This window comes from Apteryx mantelli, chromosome 23 (genome assembly GCF_036417845.1).
Source record: "Apteryx mantelli isolate bAptMan1 chromosome 23, bAptMan1.hap1, whole genome shotgun sequence".
In the NCBI taxonomy this organism is placed as follows: Eukaryota; Metazoa; Chordata; class Aves; order Apterygiformes; family Apterygidae; genus Apteryx; species Apteryx mantelli.
Window position 1 is genome coordinate 361,703 of NC_090000.1, and position 24,468 is coordinate 386,170.

Genomic DNA, 24,468 nt, shown 5'->3' on the forward strand with positions numbered 1-24,468 from the left:
AAGGCTCTTAAGATACGAGAAACAAGATCACACTTCCAGCATTAGATCAGATTCAAGACTTGCACTTAAAGGGAAAGGAGCAGCATGAAGCTGGGGAAGAGAAACATTTTTGAGCAACTATAAGCAATGAGCCCAGGGGTCAAAAGATACATGGTGGTATGTTGACAACTATAGAAAATATTTACAGACCAAAACAGATGGGCATGTATCAGCAACACAAAAGAACTATTTAAAAAGGTTAAGCTATCCAAAGAGTTTGGGATCAGCTACTTAAAAAATAGACTTATCACAAGACATTAAGAAGAACAAGGAACTACAAAAATGATATGTAATATTTCTCAGTTACCAGAAGATGGACATTACTGTTTTTCTAGTACCAGCAATCATTTTGGACAGTTCTCTGACACAGCCAGGATCGAAAGTCAGTGATGCAATGCCTTTGGTGGAACGCATACTTGTTAGCAGTGCGATACCAAGAGACAACTTGGCACCTTAACAAAACTGTCAGTTTCGTGTGTAAAATGCAGAGCAACAGTTCTTATTCTCTCTACAGATCCATATTTCAAAGACTCAGGTCAAATGCCATTTTAATCTAAGGCCTGGAAAATAATCCTTTACCGCGAGAGACCAGTGCACTCCCTGCTGTTCTGACAAACCAGAGAGCAGGATTCTCCCTGTTCTCCAAGGTCTTCCCTGATTCCTCTTGCCTGTAGGGAGTACGGCGGAGGGAAGAGGGGCAGGAAGAATAGAGTGCACACTGGAGAGACACTAAGCTCTCACAAACTGGCATGCAGTTTAAATTCTCTAATCAAAATGACTAAGACAAAACTATAATAGTGCATCATTTTGATGCCTTAGCAGCTAATGTATTATTGAAACTTCTAGAGCATTTATATATCGTTAACAACATACAGGAACAGAACACAACACTCTTGAGTACCATATTTCATACTGATGTATCTAAAACATTATTTAATTTGCCAGAGCAGTCAACAATGAATAAAAACCCTGCTAAACCCAACCCTCAAAGTCTTAAGTTTCTTGTCCTTGCATTTCCAAAGGCAAAAGTTCTATCAGCTTCTTTAAAGATCTGCTTTCCATTGACAGCTGATGTTTCTATATTAGAAATTATCCATCAAAAGGAAAATTCACTGTAGAAACTAATGCAAGATTCTTTCTGATATGCTTACAAAACATCAGGGATGAGCAAAAGCAAACACTTCTCTTACCCTGTAGCTGAGACCTGGGATATAGCAAGGGCCCCTCTGTCTGGAATGTGTGCTTCATAGGAACTGGTCCACACGTGAGAAGTTTTGTGCTTCTTTCCATTCCCTTTGTCTGAAGATGGCTGAATGCGTTTAATTTTCGGCTTCAGTTTTGTGGGACCAAGCACAGAGCTACTCGCAGACTGTTGACCAGATGACGGGGAGCCTCCAGGAGATGCTGAACTGGCATGCATTACAGAGGAGGAAACCTTGTTTTGCTCAAGTCCTGTATTACTGGGAACATCAACCAGCTGCGGAAAGCTTGACAACTGAGTTGCTGAAGCTGCGCCAAGGTCTAGCTGGGAGGAAGCAATCCCAGTTTTGCTGGCTAAGAGTTGTGTCATATGTTGAAGCTGGTAGGAGCCTTCTGGGTCAGTAGATGACTGAGCAACTGTCATGCCCATAGTCTGTGCTGAAGGCAGAACACATATGCTCGATGCAGCTGTCATTGCTGCTGTTGATGGAGTTTGTGATGTTCCCAGCTGTGAAAACATCCCGGAACCTGGTGGTAAAGTCATGTGCTGCTCCTGAAGACCAAGGCTTTGCTGACTAGCTTTGATCAAGAGGTTGCTTATTGAACCAAGGTCCCCCAATAATCCCGGGCTAGTTAATGTTACTGAACTTTGCCCCAGAACATGACCAGGAACTGACCCACCAGTAGTGGGGGCTGCTGTGGCCTGCATGGATACTACATTCAGTACTGAGGAACTGGACGCTAGTCCTGATGCAGGTCCTGTTGGGAGGTGACTAGCATCTGGCCCAATAACACTGGGAGATGTGCCAACTGCAGCAGCAGTCCCACCTTGTGGGAGCAAAGATGTTTGCTCAAAATACATGACTCCAGACTTGGATCTTTTGATAATATTGGGGACAGTCCTATGGGATGTTGAATTTGCAATGGTTCCCAAATCCAGTGGGTGGTTTGAAATTTGGGAAGGAGCAAAATTAATTAAAGTCATGTTGGAGACCATATCAGGAGGAGCTATAGCAGAAGGGGTTCCAGAGGGAGCCAGCTTTTTATTCTTCCGTGACTGCAAACGAGATATCGGCCGTTTCTTGCCCAGGGCAGCAGTTGGCGTAGAAGCAGTGGTGCCAAGGTCTGTCCTCTGACTAGCTTCAGACACTAACAGCTGAGGATCAGGGGGCGGTTGCACACCAATAAGAAGACCTGGTGAAGGACTGCCAATATTTGGTGGGAAGCCAGTCTGAGTGGCTGTGGAGAAGGGATGTAAATGCTGGTGATGGGACATGGGCAACAATCCTTTGCTAGCGGGAGGGAATAATGACTGAGATGAGGGTAAACTTGGATTTAATCCTGTGGTCAGTGTAAGCCCACTTCCCATGGGCCCTAGCACTGAAGCGTTAGTCTCCATTACACTCTGCGCAGAACTAACAGAAGGTGTTAACTGTATTTTTTGAGTAACGCCATTAGGGAGTGTTTGGAGGACATAGAGTGGCTGCATATTTTGATTGACTACCAAAAGCTTTTCTGTGGCTGGTTTGAGATGAGGTGGTGTTGTCTGTACTGCCGCATTAGAAATCTGAGAGGGACCAGGACTGTCGGTGGAATTTGGAACATACTTCTGGCTCTGAAGGGGAACAGTTGGCGATACCGGCACTTGGATACCTGGAGTTCCACTGTTTCTAGTTAAATCCTGGTTGCTGCCATGCCCTTGCTCGACTGGGCCACAGGGTGGGCTGGCTATATGTTCTGCATCTATGTGACCTTGGATAAAGTGATCAGGAGTCATATGTCCTTCAGGGCTAGGGTCTACTCCTGGACTTAGAAGAGCTGCATCACCTTCACCTGAGGCAGATTTTTCTGTAACTGTAACTCTTTTTTCCCCAGATTCTGTGGAAGGCAAGGCAAGTATTGACCTCTCTCCTGAAGAGGAGAGCGAAGACTCTGAAATGACAGCAAGTCTACTGTGATTTTGGCTAGGCACTGTAGGGCTGCGAGTAGTCAGAACGGAGAGATCAGAAGGAAGTTCTAATGGTAATTCAAATTGCTCCTCTGCTGATATAGAGGAAGAAACACTACTATCCACTGGTTCAGTAGTTGGCAGCTGTTGAGAGAAAACTTCAAACAAACCCATATCCTTGCCACGGTTACTATCGAGACCTAAGCCTTCTCCAAGTGTTAGAAGTTCAGATGAAGATGACTCTGGACTTTCTCCTAATGCCTGCATAGATGGTGTATTCTTTAGAACAAAGTCCATGATGTCTGAAGGGAGGATGTTTCCACAGTCATCGCTGTTGTTATTGTCAGAGTCAGATTTCAGAAGTTCTGTGTTAAAAGTATCCAGTAAGTTCTTATCAGAAGGTGTGCTGGCATGAGCCCTACGGCCTGTTTCTAATGAGCTCAGCTGAGCTTCCAGTGAATCCTGGCCTTGTGTTTTAACTCTGCTCACAGGATGGCAATTATCAATCTTTGGATCAGGTTTGTGGACAGCAGGGCTCTTAGTGACTTGTACTTTCTCTCCAGATTCTTCAGTTCGATCTAGCTTTAAGTTTTCTGTTCCATTTTCTTTACCACCCCTTTTAGCTACTTGATTTACTTTTCTTGTTGTTGCTGTGACACTTGTATCACTTTCAGTTCCATCATCTACCCCATCTAACTGTGAGATTTTGGGAAGATCACACTGTTCTTCTTCCCTGAATAAGTTATGGGATGCAAGCCTCTCTTCTGTGTTAGAGGAAACCACCGTTCTAGTGAAATTATAGTAGTATAAGTCATCTTCATCTGATGTACTCAAGTCATCTGCACCATCCACTTGTCCTTCTGCGGACCGCTTCCCTCGCTTCTTCCCAGTTGAGTTGCTGTAGAATGGAATGTCCTCCTCTCCATAAGACCTCACACCATACAGAGGAGTCAATCCAAAGAACATATTAGATCTGGCCCGAGCACTTCTCCGTGGATACCTCCGCTTGTACGAGCCTTCTTCTTGAGCTTTAGCTCCATCCTGAAGCATCAAGTTGTTATCTTGAACAGGTAAATTCTCATATGTATTATTTTGGGATTCCTGTGTTGGTGCTTCATTTGGACTTCCCTGAACTACAGAGCCATCTTCTGGGTTTTCAGAGGTTGAGGAGGGCTCTGTCAAAGTGGCCAGTTCTGCCCCTGTAGACTGAGGTTCAGCGTCACTTTCCTGCTGTGCATTTTTAGATTGGTTTTCACCTTCCATCTTGAGAGGAGTCAGAGTGACTTTAACGGTGCGTTTTCTAGGTGCTTGTGACTCCTTAGAGGCCCCTTCAACCTGCATCACAGAACCTTTAGATGACCCTTGTGAAGGTGGAGACTTCTCACCAGCTTTTTCAGCAGGAACATTATTACATAACCTCTGACCAATTTGTTCAGTTGCCAAAGCCTGATTACTAAATTCTGGCTTCAAGTTTCCTTCATCACTGCCTACTGCTTGACTTGAATCTGTAAAAGATTTCAAGGAATGTTTCTCTTTAAAATTAGAATCTTTCATTAACTTTTTCCCCTTCTGCCGCCTGTCTCGAGAGACAGAAACCACCTGCTCACTTGCTGCAGGAGATCTGCTGTTTACACCTGCAGACTTTAAGCTCCTTGCTTCCACCTCTTCAACCAAAGTAGTTTTCTCTAGTTGTGCAGGCTCCATATGCTGGTGGTCTCTGTCTTTCCTTGGGCCTCTCTGATGCAAAGACGGAAAGGATATTGCTTCTTTGGAAGAAAATGATCCTGAAGGTTCCTGAAAGGTTCCTATTTTAACATTTAATTCTGTGCTTGATGAACTGTGTGCTTGGGCAGACATTTTAGAATTTCCTCCAGAAGAAAAACTATGAGCTGAACAATCTGGGTCCTTAGAGGTCAGAATTTTCATCTTCTCTCCCTTTGAAGGTGTTCCTTTGGCTATCAGATCTGAACTACTAGAATGTTTTACTTCTGTGGACTGAGGTGCATCCAGCTGGTAGGTTTTATTTCCACCTGTAGCCATTGTTTTCTGGGAGCTCAAACTGTTAGAGCAGCTTTGAACTGGAGCACTTGGAGTACCTGAATTCACCGATCCCACAAAGCGGTCAGTATTTTTTACACTTGGTTCATGTTCTGAAGAGGACCCCATGCCTGAAACTGAAGATACACTGTGCTTGGAATAAGTGTTCCCAGCCCTTGTGGGTGAAATCATCCGGAGTTTTGACTGCTGTTGTGACAAAGAAGAGGTGCTATGTCTCCTAGAACCAATGCTCTTAAGTCCAGAGGATAGTAAAGGATCTCCTACTGTCACTATTTCATGGGTCACTGGGGTAGGACTCCCTGAGGAAAGAAGGCAAGGAAGACTGTCAAGTGATCTGAATCCTTCACAATTGATATACATCTAATTCCTTCACAAACACAAGAAATTAAAAACCACCAAAACCTTTGAGTCAAATAACATTAACATAAGAATGATACTTGAGTTATGTATTAAAAATCTGATACTGTAAATCAGTATTCACTGTGCAGAGTTGACAAGTTAATATCTCAGCATTCTGTATCTCAACTTCAGATGTGAATTTTCAAAAATGAATTTTAAACAAAATGTGACTCATACAGAAAGAGTAGGTCACCTAAAATACTGGATTTCTGATTCTCTAGAAAAACACCAGCTGAGACTATTAAGTGCCAACTTTCATTACATCTCTCCTGCATTACTGCTATAATCTTGCCTGAGAGTTGCTTTCTTCATCCCAGGCACACTTTTGTTTCAACTGTGCATTTCCTGACCGGTCACCTCTGCTATACATTTCCAGAACTTTCCTTCCCTCAAACCTACTGCCATTTTTCACTATTTTCTCTGCAAACAGAAAACTAAACCTTGCATTCTGAATTAAGCCTGAAAACAAAACAAAAAAGCTCCAAAACCATAACAGAAATTAAAGTCAACAGCACTTGAAATACCTGCAGAAGGCAAAGGCCTAGAGCCGGGAGACCTCTGTGCAGATGGATAACTTGGTGTCCTAATCCTAGGACCCTTTGAGACCACTGGATAGTAACAGGAACTAGATGTTTGAGAATGCATAGGACGATCTGGTGATGGTGGATTTACAATTTCAGGTGTATTTCTGCTGTCTTTGGAGAGAGTCTCTGCAATAGCATAAAAGAGAAACAATAATATAAGCCATCACTGAATCTTACAGGCTATGATCTGACAAAGTATACATTACTATCAAGTTTCACTTGGGGAAATTAACATATTTGTTAACTAAACATGAAGTCAAAGACCACTGCTTTCTTGCAATAAGATAATGTCTGGTGAAAAATATTTTCAAGCATTTATAGGAAGAAATATGATTAGTGTAGGAGTTATAACAAACTTTTTGGCAGCTTCCTTATTAATAGTACTTTGCCTTGGGACAATGACAACATCTTTAAAGTTCTGTGAACACTTGTAACACTAATAATAACAAACAAGTCTCCCACCTCTAAACCACCTCGTGCCCTCTCTTTCTGGTAAGGATATACTACACCAAAAACATATAGAGAATACACCTTTAGAAGGTCCTTAAAAGATTACCTGTAAGAGGTACTGGACTATGGGCAATTGTTCTGTTATCATCATGTTCTACAGTGCTGTTGATATCGGGTTCTATAACAGGAGGTCGGCATTCCATGATCTTGCAGGTATACACACAGCGTTTCCTGGCATCTGTTGTGCTCCAATACACCCTTGAGCACCTGGAAGACATTTCAAACAAAATAATTTAGTGAACAGTTGAGTAAACCTCTCTCTCTTAAAATAAAAATAAAATAATAAAAAATAAACATCTCTATCTTAAATTTTCAATTTCTCAAAATTACAAACGATAAAGGCTTCCTGGCACAACATGCTGCACATCTAGCTTAATCACAAGGTTTTGGAGCAGATTATGAAAGCTATAGTCAATTTGCACAGAAGTTACTTCAGTACCAGCATGGTATCTAATCTGGTAAAAGAGGTTTAATCATGAAAAAGCTCATACTCACTGATAGCCAATGGGAAACAACTTATCTTCACAGTCTGAGAGGTCATTCAGAATTCCTAAACAGTCTATAGTCATTGAACCTGAGCAGAAAGAGGAACAGAAATGTTCTGTGAACAGCAGAAACCTGATTCCAGGAAAGATGGAACAAGTGTTCAGAGACTAGATCTTACCAATCATCATGTGGATGTTCTCTGGTTCCAAGCCACTAAGAAATTTTCTTCTCAAACTGATCCCTTCAAAATCCACAAAAACTCTCCTAAGAACTTCAAACCCATTCTCTGGAACCACCTGGAACAAGAACCCACAAAGCAACTTGTTAATTTTAAAGGAACCACTACCTATGTCCTATGCAGTCTGCTTTACTGCATCCTCAGTTTGGTCTTTAATTTGGTACTGCGTGGCAGTTCAAAAAGCACTTGTCAAACTTTCTCATGCTAGTTACATCATTGACTTCTCTTTAATAGCACTGCAGTCAGGCCCTCATTCATGAGGAACACATTCAATGTTAAATTTCAAAGAAATGTTTATAGTTACAGCTATCCTAACCCTCAGGCAAAGCAGGGTACGAAAGGACAATCTCACCTCTCCTTTGATCAAGTCACGGTGCCTCTGGCAGTAAACTTTCTTATCATCCAGAAAGACACAGTTCTTGGCCCGTGAGCACATAAAGTGATAGTTACTTGTACAGGAAGTGAGGCAGCAGCCTACTGTGGCACCTGACTTCTGGCAGAACTCACATCTCTACAAAAGTAAAAGGAAAAGCTTATAAATTAATTTAAAAAAAAATCAGGTTACTTATTGCTATCATTTGTTTTCTTTTAAAATGACAGAAGTTTAGAATATGGCTTGATCTTTCATTTCACTTTTGTAACATTTTACTCCTATGACTCGCATGCACAGGTGCATATCTGAGACACGAAGCAGGACATCAGAGGAAGAAAGATCCCTCACACAGAACAAGTTTTTTCATTTAGAGACTGACTCCTCCAAATCTCAGCCTTTCTTGTTCGTACTCGACATCCAAGTTGCATATTCATGGACAAAGCTTGCAAATATGGAACTTATTTCTCCTGCACAGAATGTTCTCCATGTGAGCAGCTTGCTGCTGGCTATAAGATGTCCCATTTCACCGCTTCTGCTGTTTTAATAAACATTTAGGACCAGACGAGGCAATATCAGAACTTGGACAAACTACTTTCTAGTCATGCTTCCAGTCTCATTTCATTCTTCTGGAAAGTAAGCAACAACCAATTTGCAATAGAAAGGTTTCATTTTGGAAACAGGAATTCATTCTGGAATAGGAAAATTTCATTTTCCAAGACTGCTTGGGAATTCAGAAAAAAGGACAACACCACCTTTTTGCAGTATCTAACAGAATAGCTATGTAGAAGTTAGATGTCAAGGTGCTTCATCTATATTAGAACATGAAAATCCTCCTTGATCAACACATTTCAGTTGGATAAGACTCGCTTTACTACTACTACTAAATCATTTAACTTAGGTTAAAATAACAGGAACAGGCTCAGCTCTCTCTCATTGGAGTTTCACTGCTGTCATCAGTTCAGACTCCAATAGAGGACCTGGTAAGTCCTAGTACCATAGAGCTAGATGTTGTACTTTAATACAGCATTTGGCTGTCCTTTACATATTCTTTTTTTTCTTCTTCTTTTTTTTTTTTTTAAAAAAAACATGTTGTCACCATAGATACGGTGTCAACTGCTGAAGGTACAGCATTGGCAATTGAAGACCCTCTCAGAAAAACAGGAATCTATTAAGCATTAGCCTCAAATTCTGCTCTTACAAATTCCTCTTGGTCTTCACAATTTTCCCTGAGCGTCACACTGAGCAAGTAAGAAATAAAATTCAAAGTATCTTCAGTCACTTCTACCCAGTGTCAAAAAAGAAAAAAGAAAAAAGAAAAGCAAGAAGGGGGACAGAGCTGGAAAAAAAAACCCCAAAACAAAAAACCCACACAGGAGGAATATTTTAGCTGGGTTCCAATCTGTTTTGTGTAAGGCAGTCTGATGTTTAACAGAGCACTGTTTACTTATACCCACCAGCTGCTTTCCCCTGATCACAGCCATATGCACATTTTTCAGAGAACCATCATCATCCTCAAATACTTCTGCTGACCATAAAGCACAGTTCACATGTGTCCATTCATTTTGGCCAATATAGAGAAGACGTCCAGCATCCTAAAGAACATAAGGAAACATTCTTTTCAAATGTTCCACAGATGCAACAATGCACAAAAAGCCCAGTAGGTTTCAGCTGCACTGGATTTAAACTCACCCCAAAAAAGGAATCATCGACCCATGAAGAAATCACCAACAAGTGGTAACTTCGGAGTTTAAAAGATAAATGTTAATTAGGCAGAGAAGACTACAGCTAAGTACATACATTATGAAATGCAACCTTAGGAAGCAGAAAAACTAAATTCCATTCTTACAGGTATTTCATGAGTCTTCCAGTATTAGAAATGTATGCTGCTCACATAAATGTAGTGTTGTTACTTAGTGAATTGCCTTAAAGACACCTCTGAAGTTAAGGCCATGCTATTTTTTAACCAGAACAAGATGGTAATTACTGCTTATATCAGCTGTTATCAAAATGGGTGTGTGCCAGGTACTTACATTAGCGCTATCATCACCATATTTCAGGCACAATGCACACTGCCTGTTGTCTTCTACATCTGGAGGTGGATTAAGTTCAGGACTATCCTCTCTGCTTCTGTCAGAACCTTATAGTCAAAAGAGAGAATGCTGTTTATTCTTGAAGGTCAGGGAGGCAAAAATTTATCTGGAAAAATTGTCAGTAGGTGAACAGAGCAAAAGAGCCAAACAGCATCCTAGAGTTTCAATAACTAGCTTGTAAAGCAAGGAAAAGCAGGCATCAGCCTCTACACAGCCCTTGTTTGGGGAAAAAGAGGCAGATGAAAATGTAGTTCTAGGCCCAAGCTCAGCACAGGGAATCCAGACAACTGGCAAAACTAGGCTGTACACTGCCTATTACAGTCTGAATTAGAAATATCTCATATATAACAGCCACTGAATGATTTCAGGCCACACTGGTCTCCCAAATTCTTCAGTGGTATACAAGACTAATATAGCCCTCTCTTTACTACTAGAATGTTTGGAATGAAGTACTCTGGGTTTGGGGCCATCACTGCTGCAATCTATTTTCTTACTAGAGATAGGTGGTGTAGGAGGATGCAGAGGAGTTGGTGAATCTGGCTCTCCAGGCCCTTTGGGTTTTGGAGCTGGAATGATTTTCTTCATCAGAGGGGGTTGTTCAGTGCAGTTGTTCTCTTCACGCTCCTGCCACTGAGCATAATTATGGTCAAGCGAAGGGGGCAGCACCGCATTCGGCAACATACCACTGCTGAAAATGCAACAAGGAGTCAGCTGTCAGACCTGGCTACACCAAGGGACCTTGTGTGCAGTATACTAGCGCTACCAACATTCAATATCCAATAACAGTTCATTTAATTACTCACAGTCCCCATGTGCTCTCAACAAAGACTATGACCAGTCACTTATATGTCAAGGTTTGGGATGTGGCTGGCTGTTTCTTTTGAGGAACACGGATGCAGAATAAGGCCACACCAGATGGGGGAAGGAGAGAGAGGTGGAAGGAAGGACAGGACTGAAAAACCAACACACAATATACCTAGTTCTAAATCATGCTTTTGGTCTCTGCTTCAGAACCATGAAGTGTGTGCAAGACCAGGGAATGTGATTACTGTTCTACTTCTAAAATACAGGCTCTCTTGATACTTTTCACTTTGACAGCTGGCAAACTGCAGGGTGTCGCAGTCAGACACAGAACAATTACTTACTTGCTTGTTACTTTATTTGGCTCCCAAAATCTGGATTTTTTTACACTGAACCATGGAAAAACACGCTCCATTTGCTGAAGGAAAACAACACTCAATTAGAAATGTTATACAACATACCTAAAAATCCAAAGAAATTCAGCCAAGATCTACTGCAAATGTACAACTAGTAAGATTTCATTAGGAACTTTGACAAAATATTATTATAAATCTTGGAAATACCCAAGCAACAATAAGCGTGATGGACCTTTTGGATTCCAACAGCAACATAAACAGTGATACGATACAAAGCAGATTTCAAATAACTGCTGTCCTGCTCACCCGAATAAAGAAGGACTTGACCATGCTATTGGCTTTTTTAACTTCTGGCTGCCCTCCATCCGAATTAATGGCTGCTTGAATTATCTTCACAATATCATCACTAAATTCCAACTATAAGAAAGCCACAAAATTTCATATCAGCAGGATTGTCTCTTGCACAGCTATACCATCCCCTAATTTTTAAGGCATCAAACGGACTTCTTGATGACTGATAAATCAGAACACTGATTTATGCAGAAAAAGAATTTGGCTGCAAAAAGCAAGTAGTTCTGTGTATTTGCAATCTGACTAGCAGAATTGCTAAACAAATAAAACCGTAATTGCTCACTTCTTCCTTCAATCAGAATTTGACTGCTGACTTTTACTTTAAACCAACTAAGCTACCTGCCTCACAAGGATTTGGCCATAGCTTGGCAACAGCATGCTTGCAATAGCACTTTGGAATATACACTTTTCCTTAAGATTACAGGCTTTGGGGTGAGGGGAGGAAAAAACTGCTCCCCACAAGGGAAACCGATTCACTTCATATTAGCAGTTTATACAAATCACTCCTAAAGACATCATGCCTCCAAACATGAATTATTAGTTTCCAGATAATGGACTATCATCAATGTCGTTTGCCTAGGCTTTCTGTCAGACACTGCAAGTAAAACATGACCTATATCCTGTTTCCCTGAACACAAATGTTTGACTAAGAGTAGAGGTGCTTTAACCAAGTATCACCGCTGGTTAAAGAGACTCATATAACAGTAGAATTTACATGTCTTTGGGCTAACATTAACATGAGTGCCAGGCAGAATTATTTTTAGTACCACATTAACTTGTTTCCTTGTTCATAAAGAAAAGGCTTCAGCATGCTCAGTTACAAATATCACAGCTCATAAAGCAGTTTATAGGATCTACAAATTAGAAGGAAACTCTAAAACTCTGGCATACCACAGAAGTGTAACCTCCTTGATCCATTTTTCTTTTTACTCCTTCCAGATCCAGAGGTTGCTGCTCCTCCTGTTTACTGACTTCTGTTAGGACAGGAGGATCAGGACCTTCAGGAGAGCTTCTAGATGGGATACTCTCTTCTGTCTCAGGATTTAAATCAGGTGGCTTGGCTGCCTGTTAACAACAGCAAACCAACAGACAGACATCGGTTATTTAGTATTGAGATGCGGCTACTACTCACGACATATTCTACTGCACATTTACAGGCAAGAAGATTCTCATTAACGTGAAAGAAAGGACACTCAAAGCCCTGTATTCTCATCTAAAACAAATAAAAAGATACTTAACCAGCTTTTTGCTGCTGACTTCTAAAGCACACAGCAAGGCAGAGGGATCAGATACAAAGGTTAAATTCATTTTTCAGGAGTCATATTTCTGAATACGTATTTCAAGACTAAAATCTTGTTATTCTCTCAAAGAGGCACTTTCACCATCACAGACCTAAAATCTCCCTATTCCATGAAGAACTCTATCCTATCTTTTCTTTGTCCTCAGAAGTTTTCATAAGAATGAACAAAGAAAGAAAACAAAAATCACAATACATGTTGTTTTAACTACAGTAAAGAAACTTTTCGAAGTATGATGCACAGCAATACCAAAATTCAACTGAATGCCAGGCAACACTTCAAGCCAATATATGTTAACAGGAGGCTTCAACTTACCTGTCTGTAACGCAGCAAATGGCTAGTAGTTCTAGAATTCAACAGGGCTGTTAAAACCTGCTTTAAAGAAACCTGCAGCTCCTTTTCCAGCGCGAGACGCCATTCAGCAGGATGCTGTTCTGTACAGTTAATGCAGGTGTATGCTACGCTCTCAGGCAAGTTAGAGAGTATCTCATACATTTCGTCTGGACACAAAACAAACAAACAAACCCAAAACAAAGAATAACAATCTGAACTACTTACTGACAGACTGATATAGGGAAACCCCCCTACTCTGTGTACCACACTTGCTGTCTAAATCAAACATCTTCCCCGGAACAAAAACACCTTGTGCAACTCCTATTGATTGATACTGCATTTGAGGCCAGTCATAAGTGTTCAGTATATCACTGATACGAACACTGGTTTGCCTGTAACCTTTCTATAGTTTTTTTTCAGGTAGGTCACAACAGGCAAGGGCTTTTATGCAACACTAAAGTAGAAAGGTCCAAAACTGGATTGCTTTGGTCTACTTGGTGCCTCATATTCTTAAGGGCTGAGGAGCTAAGAGTTTGCCTTACCTGAAAGGTTTTCACATTTGGAGTGGACCCAGCGGTCACATTTTCCACACTGCATCATCTTACTCTCATAGTCATCATCATCATAGCATTTGTCACAGAGAGGACAGAAGTTTCCTGCAAACAAGACAGGATTTTTATCAGCGGTTCAGCTGCCATGTGCACCTTAAAGGCCAGATCGTTACTTACCAGAACACCAAGAAAGCAGCTCTCTGAAACCTCCCAGCAGTAAGCTGCTGATACAACTACATCTACTTTTACAACACTGAAAAAAGCGACCACAAAAATCACCTGCCTGGAAGACCACTAACAATTCCATTATTATCCCACAATTATTATTATTAGCCAAAAATTCCATTATTAGGTACTCTTTTTTATGGTAAGACTAAGAAAGTGCTATATGCAGTTAGGTTTACAGAGTGGAATGAAAGCAACAAAGATGACGTATAGGCAAGAAATTAAATAGAATAAACAAGATTTTCTACCCTGGAATTTTCCCAGAGTGCCCCTCCTAGATTCAAAGGCCTAATGTACAGTAAATAATGAAGAAGGAGCAATTGCCCTACTCACAATAGGGATTTCATTGCTCTTAAGTCAGGACTCCTTTAGAACGTCATTTTCTCAGCTGCTACCTCATGCCCTGGACCAACAGGTCTGTAATAATTGCTATTATATTTTATAGGGCTTAAATTCTGGAAACCTCAAACTCTGCCAATAAAACAGCAGCGACTTTTGTTAGTTATTATAAAACCTTAGAATTTAGCTTCCCTATAAGAGCTTTCGTTATACAGGCTCTGATTCTTGACCACAACATTAGGCCGCACACCTATTTGTACCACTGACAAGCTGGTAGGCCCTCATTTCATTCTACTCTGACACTGTCTCATTAGAATCAGACCACCTCAAAAGACATCTGCTGTAAATAATCACAACTTTATGTACCTTTAGCAAAGAGTTTGGCACAATCATGACACAGTGAGAAGTCATGAGACCACTGCGCATCCCACCCTTTGCCTGGTGTTGTTGATCCACAGCTCTTGCAGCGAACACATTTGGTACATATCTGGAAAGAGAGACACATTTGGCAAGAGTTATTTGCTTTTATCCAATGGCTTCCATTCTTTAGTCCTAATGATACATTTCATACTTTTTTATTATTTAATGAGTGCAAAAAGCTTACACAACAGAATAAGGCATTTCAAATACCAGAAATTCTTTTAAAGGAAAAAGACCTTCCTCCCTTTATGGTAACATGGTGATGATGCAACAGGAAAAAAAAAAGTTACATTATGGTTCTTCTGTCCTTGCTAGCTGTGCTAATGATAAAATCACCTTTCACATGAAAAAGCATGTGTTCGACGGGACAACATTACGGCATTTTTTCTGACCTAAAATATAAAGTCATATTTTATCAGTTTTCCAACTCAGAGGACAATACAGTAGAAAATGCTTTAAAAACTATTAGTACCAGGTACACCATAGGCATGACTTTTGCACTTGTTTAGAACAAGAAGTGGAAAGACACTAAATAGTACATTAATCCAATCTGTCTCTCAGTACCAGTGTCAACTAGTAAGTTTGCTAAAAAAGTGTTTGTGTTCTAAAGAGCTCTTCTATGTTCTGTGACTATGATCAGAAGAATTATTACAACTAAATAAGGAGTAATCCCTGTAAAAGTCTGCTTGTTCAGAGAATTACCAACAACCCAAACTTTAGTGAGAAATCTATTTCCAAATGTACCTTCCAATGCCATAGGCACCCTTCCTGAAAGGCTAAATAATTGCAGTAGAGCAAGCAATTTGCAGAGCTTTGCTCTGTAGTTATGATCAGTCAACAAGTGAATTACCCAAAAAAGAAATCAAGAAACCTCACCCAAACTTTCTTTTTCTTTGTGGGTTTTGTTGGGTAGTTTGGGCCCAGGCACTCAGGGTGATAGCTGTTTCGGCACTTGTTACACTCCAGCAACTGCTACAAGAATAACAGGAAAAAATATTTGAACAGAAACCCAAGAGAGGATGCAAAATTCTGGGCATATTCATTTTATATTACATCTCCTATTCAGGGCAACAGGAGAAAGTTGCAACTAAGTGACTCAAGATAAATTCGCAATAACACATAGCAGTATTCAGACAGAGATTCTGTGCTCCACTGCTTCCCGTTCCATGTTTAATGGCATGAGAAGAGCTTTGGCTGCCCACTTGGTTGCCCAGCGGTTCAGGGTACCTTGGTGGCCTGGTGCTGTCTCCCACACACGTGGCAGAACTTGCAGCGACGGCAGCACCAGTTTTCCAGCTGGTCCTCCAGGGGCCGCTCGCTCTCCTCTAAGCAGAACTTGTGGAAGGGCTCACAACAGACCTGACAATACACAAACTACAAGGGGGGGGAGAGGGAGGTTTTAGCAAGTCAAAAGCTTTCCTGAATTCCCAAACAAAACCACTTGCTCTCCAATCTACTTCAAATTTTGCTTTACAACTGACAGAACACAGATATTTACTGACACATTTTGCTAGGGCAATTGTGTGCGTACTTCAGTTAGCCTAAATACGTGTTCGCCTACCTAGATTAAGCATCTAGCAGCAAACAAGAGTTTGGTCACTTTTATTTAAGTGTTCTGAGTACTGGCACAGGCCTATAGACCTTCAAGATTTCTCACCCTCTCTGTAACAGAAGCCAACCGAATAAAAAAGCCACATTGTCTGAAGAAGGATGGGACAAACGAGCAGAGCCAAGAGAGACATCTTTCCCTTCATTCAGCTTAGATGGCCCATTTGAAAGCTCTTCTAATTTCTAAGTATCCTCTATAAGGCTGATCATATCAGAAAAAGAATAGTCCTCAGGGCACAAATACTGCAGACTCAAAGTCAAAAGGCATGGAAGAATCTATTTTTTCACTTGAGCAGCCTGACTGAGAAGGGAATGGCTCCATGTCCAAACAGACCTTCATGCAATGGTGTTCACATGCAAAATTTAACCTCACTTTTTTCAAGTATTGTTCACTGATTGTAAACAAGCCTTCTCTAGAGTGCTTCCCAAGGCAACTGGTCTGAAATGTTGAGAAGACACCTGTCTTCTCCTGGGAATGCATTTAATAAGTCTTAAGCCAAAAGCCAATGCTTAAACAGCACCAGCAGCTTTTCAGTCATGTTTCAGCAATGGTTTGCAACTCCTAGTAGATATAGGCACACCTGAGAAAGTCAGCAGTGCCTAAACCCCTTTTAAAATTATTTAGAAGCCTGATTTTGATTTTAAGTTAACAGAATGCAAAGTTCCTGCTTTACATAAGAGGTAGGGGTCCAAATTATGCCTAAGAAGAGACTCAGGTGCTCTTGAAAATACTGTCTTTTACATCTAATACCAGTTCACTTCCAAAGTACTCCAGAAGTCTTTACACTGAATTTAAATATCTTGCATTTTTAGTATCCTGGGACGAAGTGTAGCAAGGACAGATTTACAGATGTTATTTTAATTTCCTCTGGATTAAGGGAATTATAAGACTTTTTTTGTAACATGGTGCTTAAGTCATCAACAGCAGAACACAATGCTTTACCTCCACATGTCCACTGCTGGCACAGAGAAAACAGACCACCCTGGGAGTAATAGGTACCGAGGTCACGATGCCTAACCCACCCATCTCCCAAACATTCTCCACTTCACAGTCCTCCTGAAAGCACAAAAGGATACATCATCATGCAGAATAAAGAAATACAACATCAGTACAAAGTGCTCACATTGCTGCTTTATACATCTTTGCCTGTAATTAAGTGTTCTAAAACCAAAGTTATTTTAACTTCTACCTTGGTCTATTTTATAGTGTATATTAAAACAGTCACATCTCATCAGTATTCTTGGCAAATGGGCTCAATAATATACTACCCTTTCCTCTACAGAAAGGAAGCTTAAAGAACAAGACAAAGTTTTTCACAAGTGCAGAATTACTACTAAAAATGAATTTTCAGAATAATTAGACTTTATTAAAACTTCATATTTGTATAAAACACTTATAAGATCTCACTATAGCCTCCAGTGTTAAAACTAATAGAGGGACTGAAAAATTAAAATAGGAAAATATAAATTTTTATTATTTCAACAACTGTTGTTCAGAAAAGTACATGATTTATCAGTTTAAAAACCCCAAATATACCCAAAATGTTGTGAATTACAAATTACTAACATTTTCCCCAAATCTTGTTGACTCAAGTGGTGGTAAGGTTTTATAGTTCCATCTTAATGGAATAATTCTTCATAAACCTCAAATTCTTGCTCATCCTCACTTTGACAGTTAAGGTTTAAAGGTTTAATTGTCTCTTCATCCAGTACTCTAATTATAAGAAAAAAAAGGCATAACAAACGTCTAAAAATCAACCAAATGACTTGTCATGAAGGTTCCTATTTACAGTTCTCTCTGAACGGTCCCAGACACGCAAACTTAGAAATCACTGTCAGCACTCTTGAGGGGCTGTAGCACCAGTGTTTAGAGTCAGTTAATATTCAAATACTTAACACATTTGGTCCTCTACCTTGAAATCCACTCGGATTCTATGGACTCCATCTGTAGGTGCTTTTTGCTTGGAACTGTTTCCATTAGTCAGAGTACTGAGCAAATTCAGCGTGCTGCTTTCTGGCTTGCTGATAGGAGGGGGCTTTTCCTGGTCAAGTAAAGAAGCCTGCATTAATCCCAACCCCAAACGTTACACTTCAACAGTAAACCATATGAAACACTTCAGATAATTCACATACAAAAAATCCCTGAAACCAGCACAGAATTAAGAAGTCTGCAAAAGTTCAAAGAAAGTAATAATTTTGCAAACCCTTTTATAGAGCATTCCAAACACAATTACGTTTCTACTTCCATTTGCTGCATCTTCCTCTATGGTCATGTCATTCATTCTGTTCTCTTATCAGAATGCTGTTTCCTGGGGTTTTTGTTTGTTTGTTGTTTTAAATGTGGTGGGGCAAGTGTGGACCTAACTAGTATCTACACATTTCTCACACAGATTTAAATAAGACAATTCAGGTTTTTCTCAAAAAAAAATGTTGTGTTTATAACAGGAAGATAGTTCAATTTTTTAGCTAGAAAATATGGACAATCTAGCCTCTGTCCAATGACATGTAAGTCTTGGAACAAGTTAATATATAAACTGCACCTTAGGCATATGCCAAGTAATTTGGTACCAACGTACTGAGGCCAAGAAAAAAAACTAGCATCTGCATGACTTGGCTCAGACTCATAAGGTACACATTTCTCCTTGAATGGACTGAAAACTTTTTCCTTTTTAGATATCACATCAATCTTGAATAGCGTTAGGAATCAAGTCAGATCTATCTTAAATCAAAGGTGCAGAAGTGAATTCTGAATGGCTTTTTAATGATAAAAATAGTGTTCCTATTGACATTTTAAGCACAAAAATTTGCCAAAGGGTTAGTAAGGACAATACACTTCTATCCAGATAGCTAGAAGTCACACAAGTTTCAACTTCTTGAAATTTATGGACTGTAAAAAACAAAACAAAAACAACACACAGTATTCACCTTTTCTTTAGGTTTCTGTTTCACAGGGAAAGTTGGACGAGGAGCAATTTTCTTCTGTTTGCTTTGTTCTGTGCCTAGGGAGAGGGAAAAGAATTTTAGGAGTATTTCAAGTAAAAACCACTTGTAGAGAGGAAAAGGAATAAACAAATTTTGTAGTGTGAGATGAATTTTAGACTGGAATTTTTCCATCCCCTTTTGTGACTACACATCACCAGCTACGACTTGAACTTCTCCTCAAGGTATAACCAGTCAGGCTTACTCTGTTAAAAATCCCAAATGTTCCAGGTGCCAAGACACAAAAGTCCTGGAGCTGCCTCTTTGGTTACTGTTCATGTTGTTATGTACTACATGCAAGCAGGCCATGTTTTAGTAGTAAAAGATTACATTCTTGTATTTCTCATTCAGACTGTGAACAGTCAATAAGATTAATGCTATTGAAACTATGCTTTAAGATTGCCATGACTGCATGACTAAAAATCACATGAAAGATGGACATCCTTCCACCCACCTTTATACATACAGTATGGTTCAAGAGAAGGACCACAGTTCTAAGTAAAATTCCCCAAAATAATTTGCTGTAATTTCACCAGACCATAAAGCACTTACCAGTTTTAAAATCCAACAGTTTTTAGCAGTATTAATATTCAGCTGTACTTAACATGATTCAAATGTATGGAAGACGAACAGTCACATTTACCTATTTCTGGCTGTGGAGTCTGCTTTTTCTTAGGCTCAGAAGTGGTAAGTTTAGGTGCTTCTTTTTTCAAAGGTCCTGAGCTTGGTGGCTGAGAAGAAGGGAGCTGAACCAGCTGGGGTGCCTGTTTGCCAGTCCTTCTGGCACCAGAGGCAGGGACCTGTTTGGGCTCCATCACTGGAACACAGGAATTCCCATCCTCATGCTTCTCCTCAACGGGCTTACGGGCAGGCTCACTGCTCTTCTTCACGGTATTATCTTCTCTGGCTAAAACAGTCTGAGGAGCTTGTTTCTGTCCAGAGTCCAACTGGTTCTTTCCAGAATGGCTTTCTTTCTTTTCATTTGCCTTGGATTTCTTCTCTTTCTTTTTTGCAGCTAGGAAGAAAAATCATTAATACAGTCACGCAGATGAAATTGCATGACTTCAAATGATACACAGCCCTTTTTAAATAAGGAAACAGACATTTTGATGTCAGAATTTTTTGTTGTTCCTTCATATGAAAGAAAAATCAGTACCCCAGAAGAAAAGCATTTTTGTCAGTAAAATTAATGCACTTGACTTATTGTTGCAATCTCTGTTCTAATATTTTGGGCCTCTATTCTGACAGATCACTAAGCAAAATGCTTGTGTAGTAAAGCAGATGCACAGCTTAACTGCACAAAAGAGAAAGCAGATTTTGTATGGTGAAGTTCAAGAAGTTTTAAGAGAGCCACCTGATCACTGTCATGCTAACTCAAGGACCTCCAATAGTTCAGTACTGAGAATGCTGGGATTTAATAGAATACTTATGATGGTTCACTTAAGCCCTATGTCAGAGACAAGGAGGCTCCAAGAGATTCATCAATCCCCATGTCATTCAGGAACAGGTAAATCTCTGACAAATGTTTCACCTGAAGGGCAGAGGGGAGACTGATCAGCCATCAGCAGCAGTTCCCTACAAAAGGAAGGAAAAACTACAAGTCCAGCGCTGAAAATGGCAGCCACCGTTATGGATTATAGAAGCTGCCCCTACTCATACCTCTCTCACAACTTTCATCTGACATCATCAGAACAGTCAGACTCCCTGTTAACATTTGGCTTCACACTAATCTTTTATAGCTCAGTGTAGCCACAATGACGGCATAAAGAAAAAAAGTTTAAGATATGAAAATTTTCTCTCTGGTGCTACACTCAAGAGTGAAATCTTTTAGCCTACCTTTAGCTTGCTTCTGGAGATATGCTTTGGAAGGCATCCATTGTAGATTCTGACACTTCCTCATTCTACAAAGAAAAAATGTGTTGTGCAATTAGAAATCAGAAGAAAAATGCACAGACATTAGAAATGCACTCTGTAAACTTTGAACATGAAAAATTGAAAAAAAATTTTATGAATTCACCAGTCATTCAATACTCCCAATAGTCTTTTCCAAATAATTAAAAAAATTTTTTTTCTTCAGAAATATTTAAAACCAAAAAAGCTTTTTATTTTCCTTTTGGTTTGCCACATTCAACACGCAGTTATAAGGTTAATAAAACCGCCAGTACAATAACTCTGTTTCACTGGACTATATTTCTTAGATACTGGCATTTGAGAAGTATCAGAATACTTCCAAGAGCTCTAAAAAACCAAACCACATTCTCTCAACTGTAGGTTTTATGTAGTCCAAAGTTAGGCCATTTCAGACAAAAGTAGTCACTCCGTTTATATGGAGTGGGACTGAAACCAAGTGTTTGATGTGTTCTACTTTAATTCCTATTTTTCTTACGTTTACCACACAATGTCTCCAATATGCTAGGCTAGACTTTTTTTCTTGCAGCAGGGCCCATGGTTCTGAAACCTTGCCCAAGGTCTGGGCAAAGCTACTAAGAGTGTGACTACTTACAGATCGTAGGCTGCAGAGTGTTTTCACACAGATGAGCACTACACAGCAAGTCTCATGGCTATGCTTTATAAATAGCTTTCATATCACAACAATTGTTGTTGATACCACTTCACTTGCTGCCTTCTCAGACAGATTATCTAGTCTGGTAAAATTGACTTAATAGAGCAATTGAAAAAAGCAAAAGGTTCAGACTAAGTGATATGTATTATATACACACACACACACACAAAGGAAAAAGTGGTATTTCTTAGTGACATCCAGAGACATCTTTGTTATATTAAGTTTATGTACTGGATAAACATCAGTTAAAAAAAACAAGTTCTTCAAAAACATCAGTTGAGAAAATACTTTTTTTTTTTTGGTGCCTTTCTTGCAATAATCCATACTACCATAGCCATGAAAGTCACTGGTCTCATACCAAATGCTTTACAATCCCATGCCAGTTTCTTCAACTGGGGAAAATAAGTTAGAAGTGAAATACAGAAAAAGAGCTCGTAGCCAGCATACCTCAGATCATCATCTAGTCTCTTAAATCAAATTGTTTTTAGTCCCTGCTGTGACCCAGCATTAGCCCAGGCCAAAATCCTCCAAAGCCTGAGCTACAGGGGAAGTCCATCATTCCCTACCCAAGAGTATGGGTGTGCGTATTCCACCCAGTGTAGGAATTAGCTAAACAATTTCTCAGATGCACACTTACTTGCAGCACTGCTTCTTTATATTGCGCCCACCAAACTTGGGTTTGTCTAGACAGTTAGTACAGACACCACAGTCTTCTGGAACCTGACAGCCTGAACACTGCCCACAGCGCCTTGAGCGTCGGCCCTTCTTCACTGGAGGTTCTTGCTGAGCCTTGTTTCTGGTAACCGGCTTAATTGGTTTGATAGGTGGAGCAAGAGGTTCAGCCTCTTCCGAGCCAGCTATTGATGACTTATCTGTCAAAAAAAATTCTAATGTGAATTCACTGATGCTAAAGAATGTTTCAGAAACATCCAGCTTGCTAATAGAATTAATTCTATCAAGCATAAGTTCATCTGCAGAGCCACACTAGGGGTACACGCACACACGCATATATTTGTGTGTGTGTGTGTATGTATATATGTATGTACACACACACGTATAGATATATATGCACATGTATGTATATATATATACACACATACATATATACACACATATACATACATACACGCGCACTTCAGCAGACTGAAAGCTTACTGTGTAACACATTTTTATAAAAGATTAACAAAGGTTAAAAGGATTACTAATCCTGTTAGAGTAGCATTTTAATTTAAAAAAGCACCATTCTGTTTAATATACTTTCCCCTGTTAATTACTTGAAGTGCTCAGTTGTACAAGTTCAGATACCTAGCCATATATATAATATATGTAAAGATGCCACTAAATGAAGTAGTGAACAAACAGAATCCACAAATTCAAAACTAAAATAGCTAACTTACCATCATTCCCCATGGAAGACAGTATCTTCTCTCGTTCTTCCCATGGTAAGGCACTCAGAGTGGGCATGTCATCAGGAAACACTGCTCGCTTACGGCCCAGTGCAACAGCTGCTCTCCTGCAAACATGTTTTATTCGTGGTCCTCGAACTGATGTTTCTGATGAATCACTCTCTTGTCCCTAGATTTCAGAGTATGAGAACATACAGTATTCCTAAGAAAGGTATCATAATGAGATTGGAAAACATGCAACAGAAACTTCAAAGTAACCTAAAAAGAGTTAAATTATATCTTAGCTTGCACTTCATACAAATCAGAATAAAAATAAGGATACGGCCTTCTAAGCCTCAGTTATCCAAGAGAGGATAAACCTGAAAGAACGAGAAGTCTTACTAATTTGGAATTAGAAGGTAACTTCCTCCCTGCTACCAGAAACTGAACTCACTCACACAGTAAGGCACTGGTATCAGAAATTCAAAATGGCCTGGAATTAGGATAAACTGACTAACATTCAGTACTAACTGATCTGGCAGAAGAGAGGTAAATCGAGCTGTTTGATAGCTTTGTTGCTGCTAGCCTGTAAGAAGAGGGGTCTCTGTTTACTGAGGTATCAAAAGAAATGTAGCATTTCAGTGCAATTTTCTGTTTTCATCATATGATTCTGAAACGTTTCCTAATAAAAAAACTCCCCATAACAGCTAATTGTGAGGGTCTGGGCTTCTTAATATAAACTGGCCAGACATACAGAAACATGCACATCTTCATTTCAGGGACAAAAGCTTTGGAGTTTTCTATTTAATATACACAGTAGTAATTTTTAACACTGGTGCCATAAAGCAAAGTAATAGTTTAACTATAAAGGAAATATTCTCTGAGAGCGTATTTATGTCATAAAATACCTACCTTTTTAGTAGTTAAAAGGGACTGGAGAAAAGGGTCTTTTTGGGGTGAGGGAAACAGAGAGAGAAGAGAGGAAAGCAGTGGGAAGCAGTTTTCCAATCAAGTCCAAAATCCCAATGAATCTTACTCCCTCCCAGAAGTAACAGATCATCACAATGCAGAGTTACGGGGGGCGGGGGGAGAAAGAAAGAAAAGAGCCAGAATCACCTTTATCTTTAGAAACCAGCTGTACACATAAGAAGGGTCTACAAGAAACATCCAACACCAAGACTACTGTAATTTGCCAGAACCTTGCTTTTATAAACTCGTACTGTTCTTGATGACCATTTTGCTTAGATTTATACAGAGAAACCTAATAAGCAACTAGTCTGTACTGTTCTCTAAAAATGCATGCAGCTCCATCTTGAGCTGACTACAGCAGCTTT

At 39.9% G+C, this 24,468-nt stretch overlaps 1 protein-coding gene across 1 annotated transcript in view; it reads right to left on the minus strand.

Annotated features, from left to right (window-relative positions):
* Nucleotides 1-24,468, minus strand: part of KMT2A (lysine methyltransferase 2A) — a 56,297-nt gene that overhangs the window by 11,530 nt on the left and 20,299 nt on the right. Inside the window, exons 4-27 of the mRNA XM_067310261.1 lie at nucleotides 23,147-23,324; nucleotides 22,387-22,621; nucleotides 21,023-21,087; nucleotides 19,830-20,201; nucleotides 19,133-19,206; nucleotides 18,121-18,249; nucleotides 17,151-17,264; nucleotides 15,827-15,973; nucleotides 15,476-15,571; nucleotides 14,546-14,666; nucleotides 13,607-13,720; nucleotides 13,047-13,231; nucleotides 12,325-12,498; nucleotides 11,389-11,499; nucleotides 11,071-11,144; nucleotides 10,420-10,613; nucleotides 9,866-9,972; nucleotides 9,290-9,427; nucleotides 7,815-7,973; nucleotides 7,403-7,520; nucleotides 7,234-7,312; nucleotides 6,785-6,945; nucleotides 6,169-6,354; nucleotides 1,230-5,544 (exon numbers count right to left, since the gene is read on the minus strand). Of these exons, the coding sequence (XP_067166362.1) occupies nucleotides 1,230-5,544; nucleotides 6,169-6,354; nucleotides 6,785-6,945; nucleotides 7,234-7,312; nucleotides 7,403-7,520; nucleotides 7,815-7,973; nucleotides 9,290-9,427; nucleotides 9,866-9,972; nucleotides 10,420-10,613; nucleotides 11,071-11,144; nucleotides 11,389-11,499; nucleotides 12,325-12,498; nucleotides 13,047-13,231; nucleotides 13,607-13,720; nucleotides 14,546-14,666; nucleotides 15,476-15,571; nucleotides 15,827-15,973; nucleotides 17,151-17,264; nucleotides 18,121-18,249; nucleotides 19,133-19,206; nucleotides 19,830-20,201; nucleotides 21,023-21,087; nucleotides 22,387-22,621; nucleotides 23,147-23,324 (7,646 nt within the window). The remainder of the gene's footprint in view (nucleotides 1-1,229; nucleotides 5,545-6,168; nucleotides 6,355-6,784; nucleotides 6,946-7,233; nucleotides 7,313-7,402; nucleotides 7,521-7,814; nucleotides 7,974-9,289; nucleotides 9,428-9,865; nucleotides 9,973-10,419; nucleotides 10,614-11,070; nucleotides 11,145-11,388; nucleotides 11,500-12,324; nucleotides 12,499-13,046; nucleotides 13,232-13,606; nucleotides 13,721-14,545; nucleotides 14,667-15,475; nucleotides 15,572-15,826; nucleotides 15,974-17,150; nucleotides 17,265-18,120; nucleotides 18,250-19,132; nucleotides 19,207-19,829; nucleotides 20,202-21,022; nucleotides 21,088-22,386; nucleotides 22,622-23,146; nucleotides 23,325-24,468) is intronic.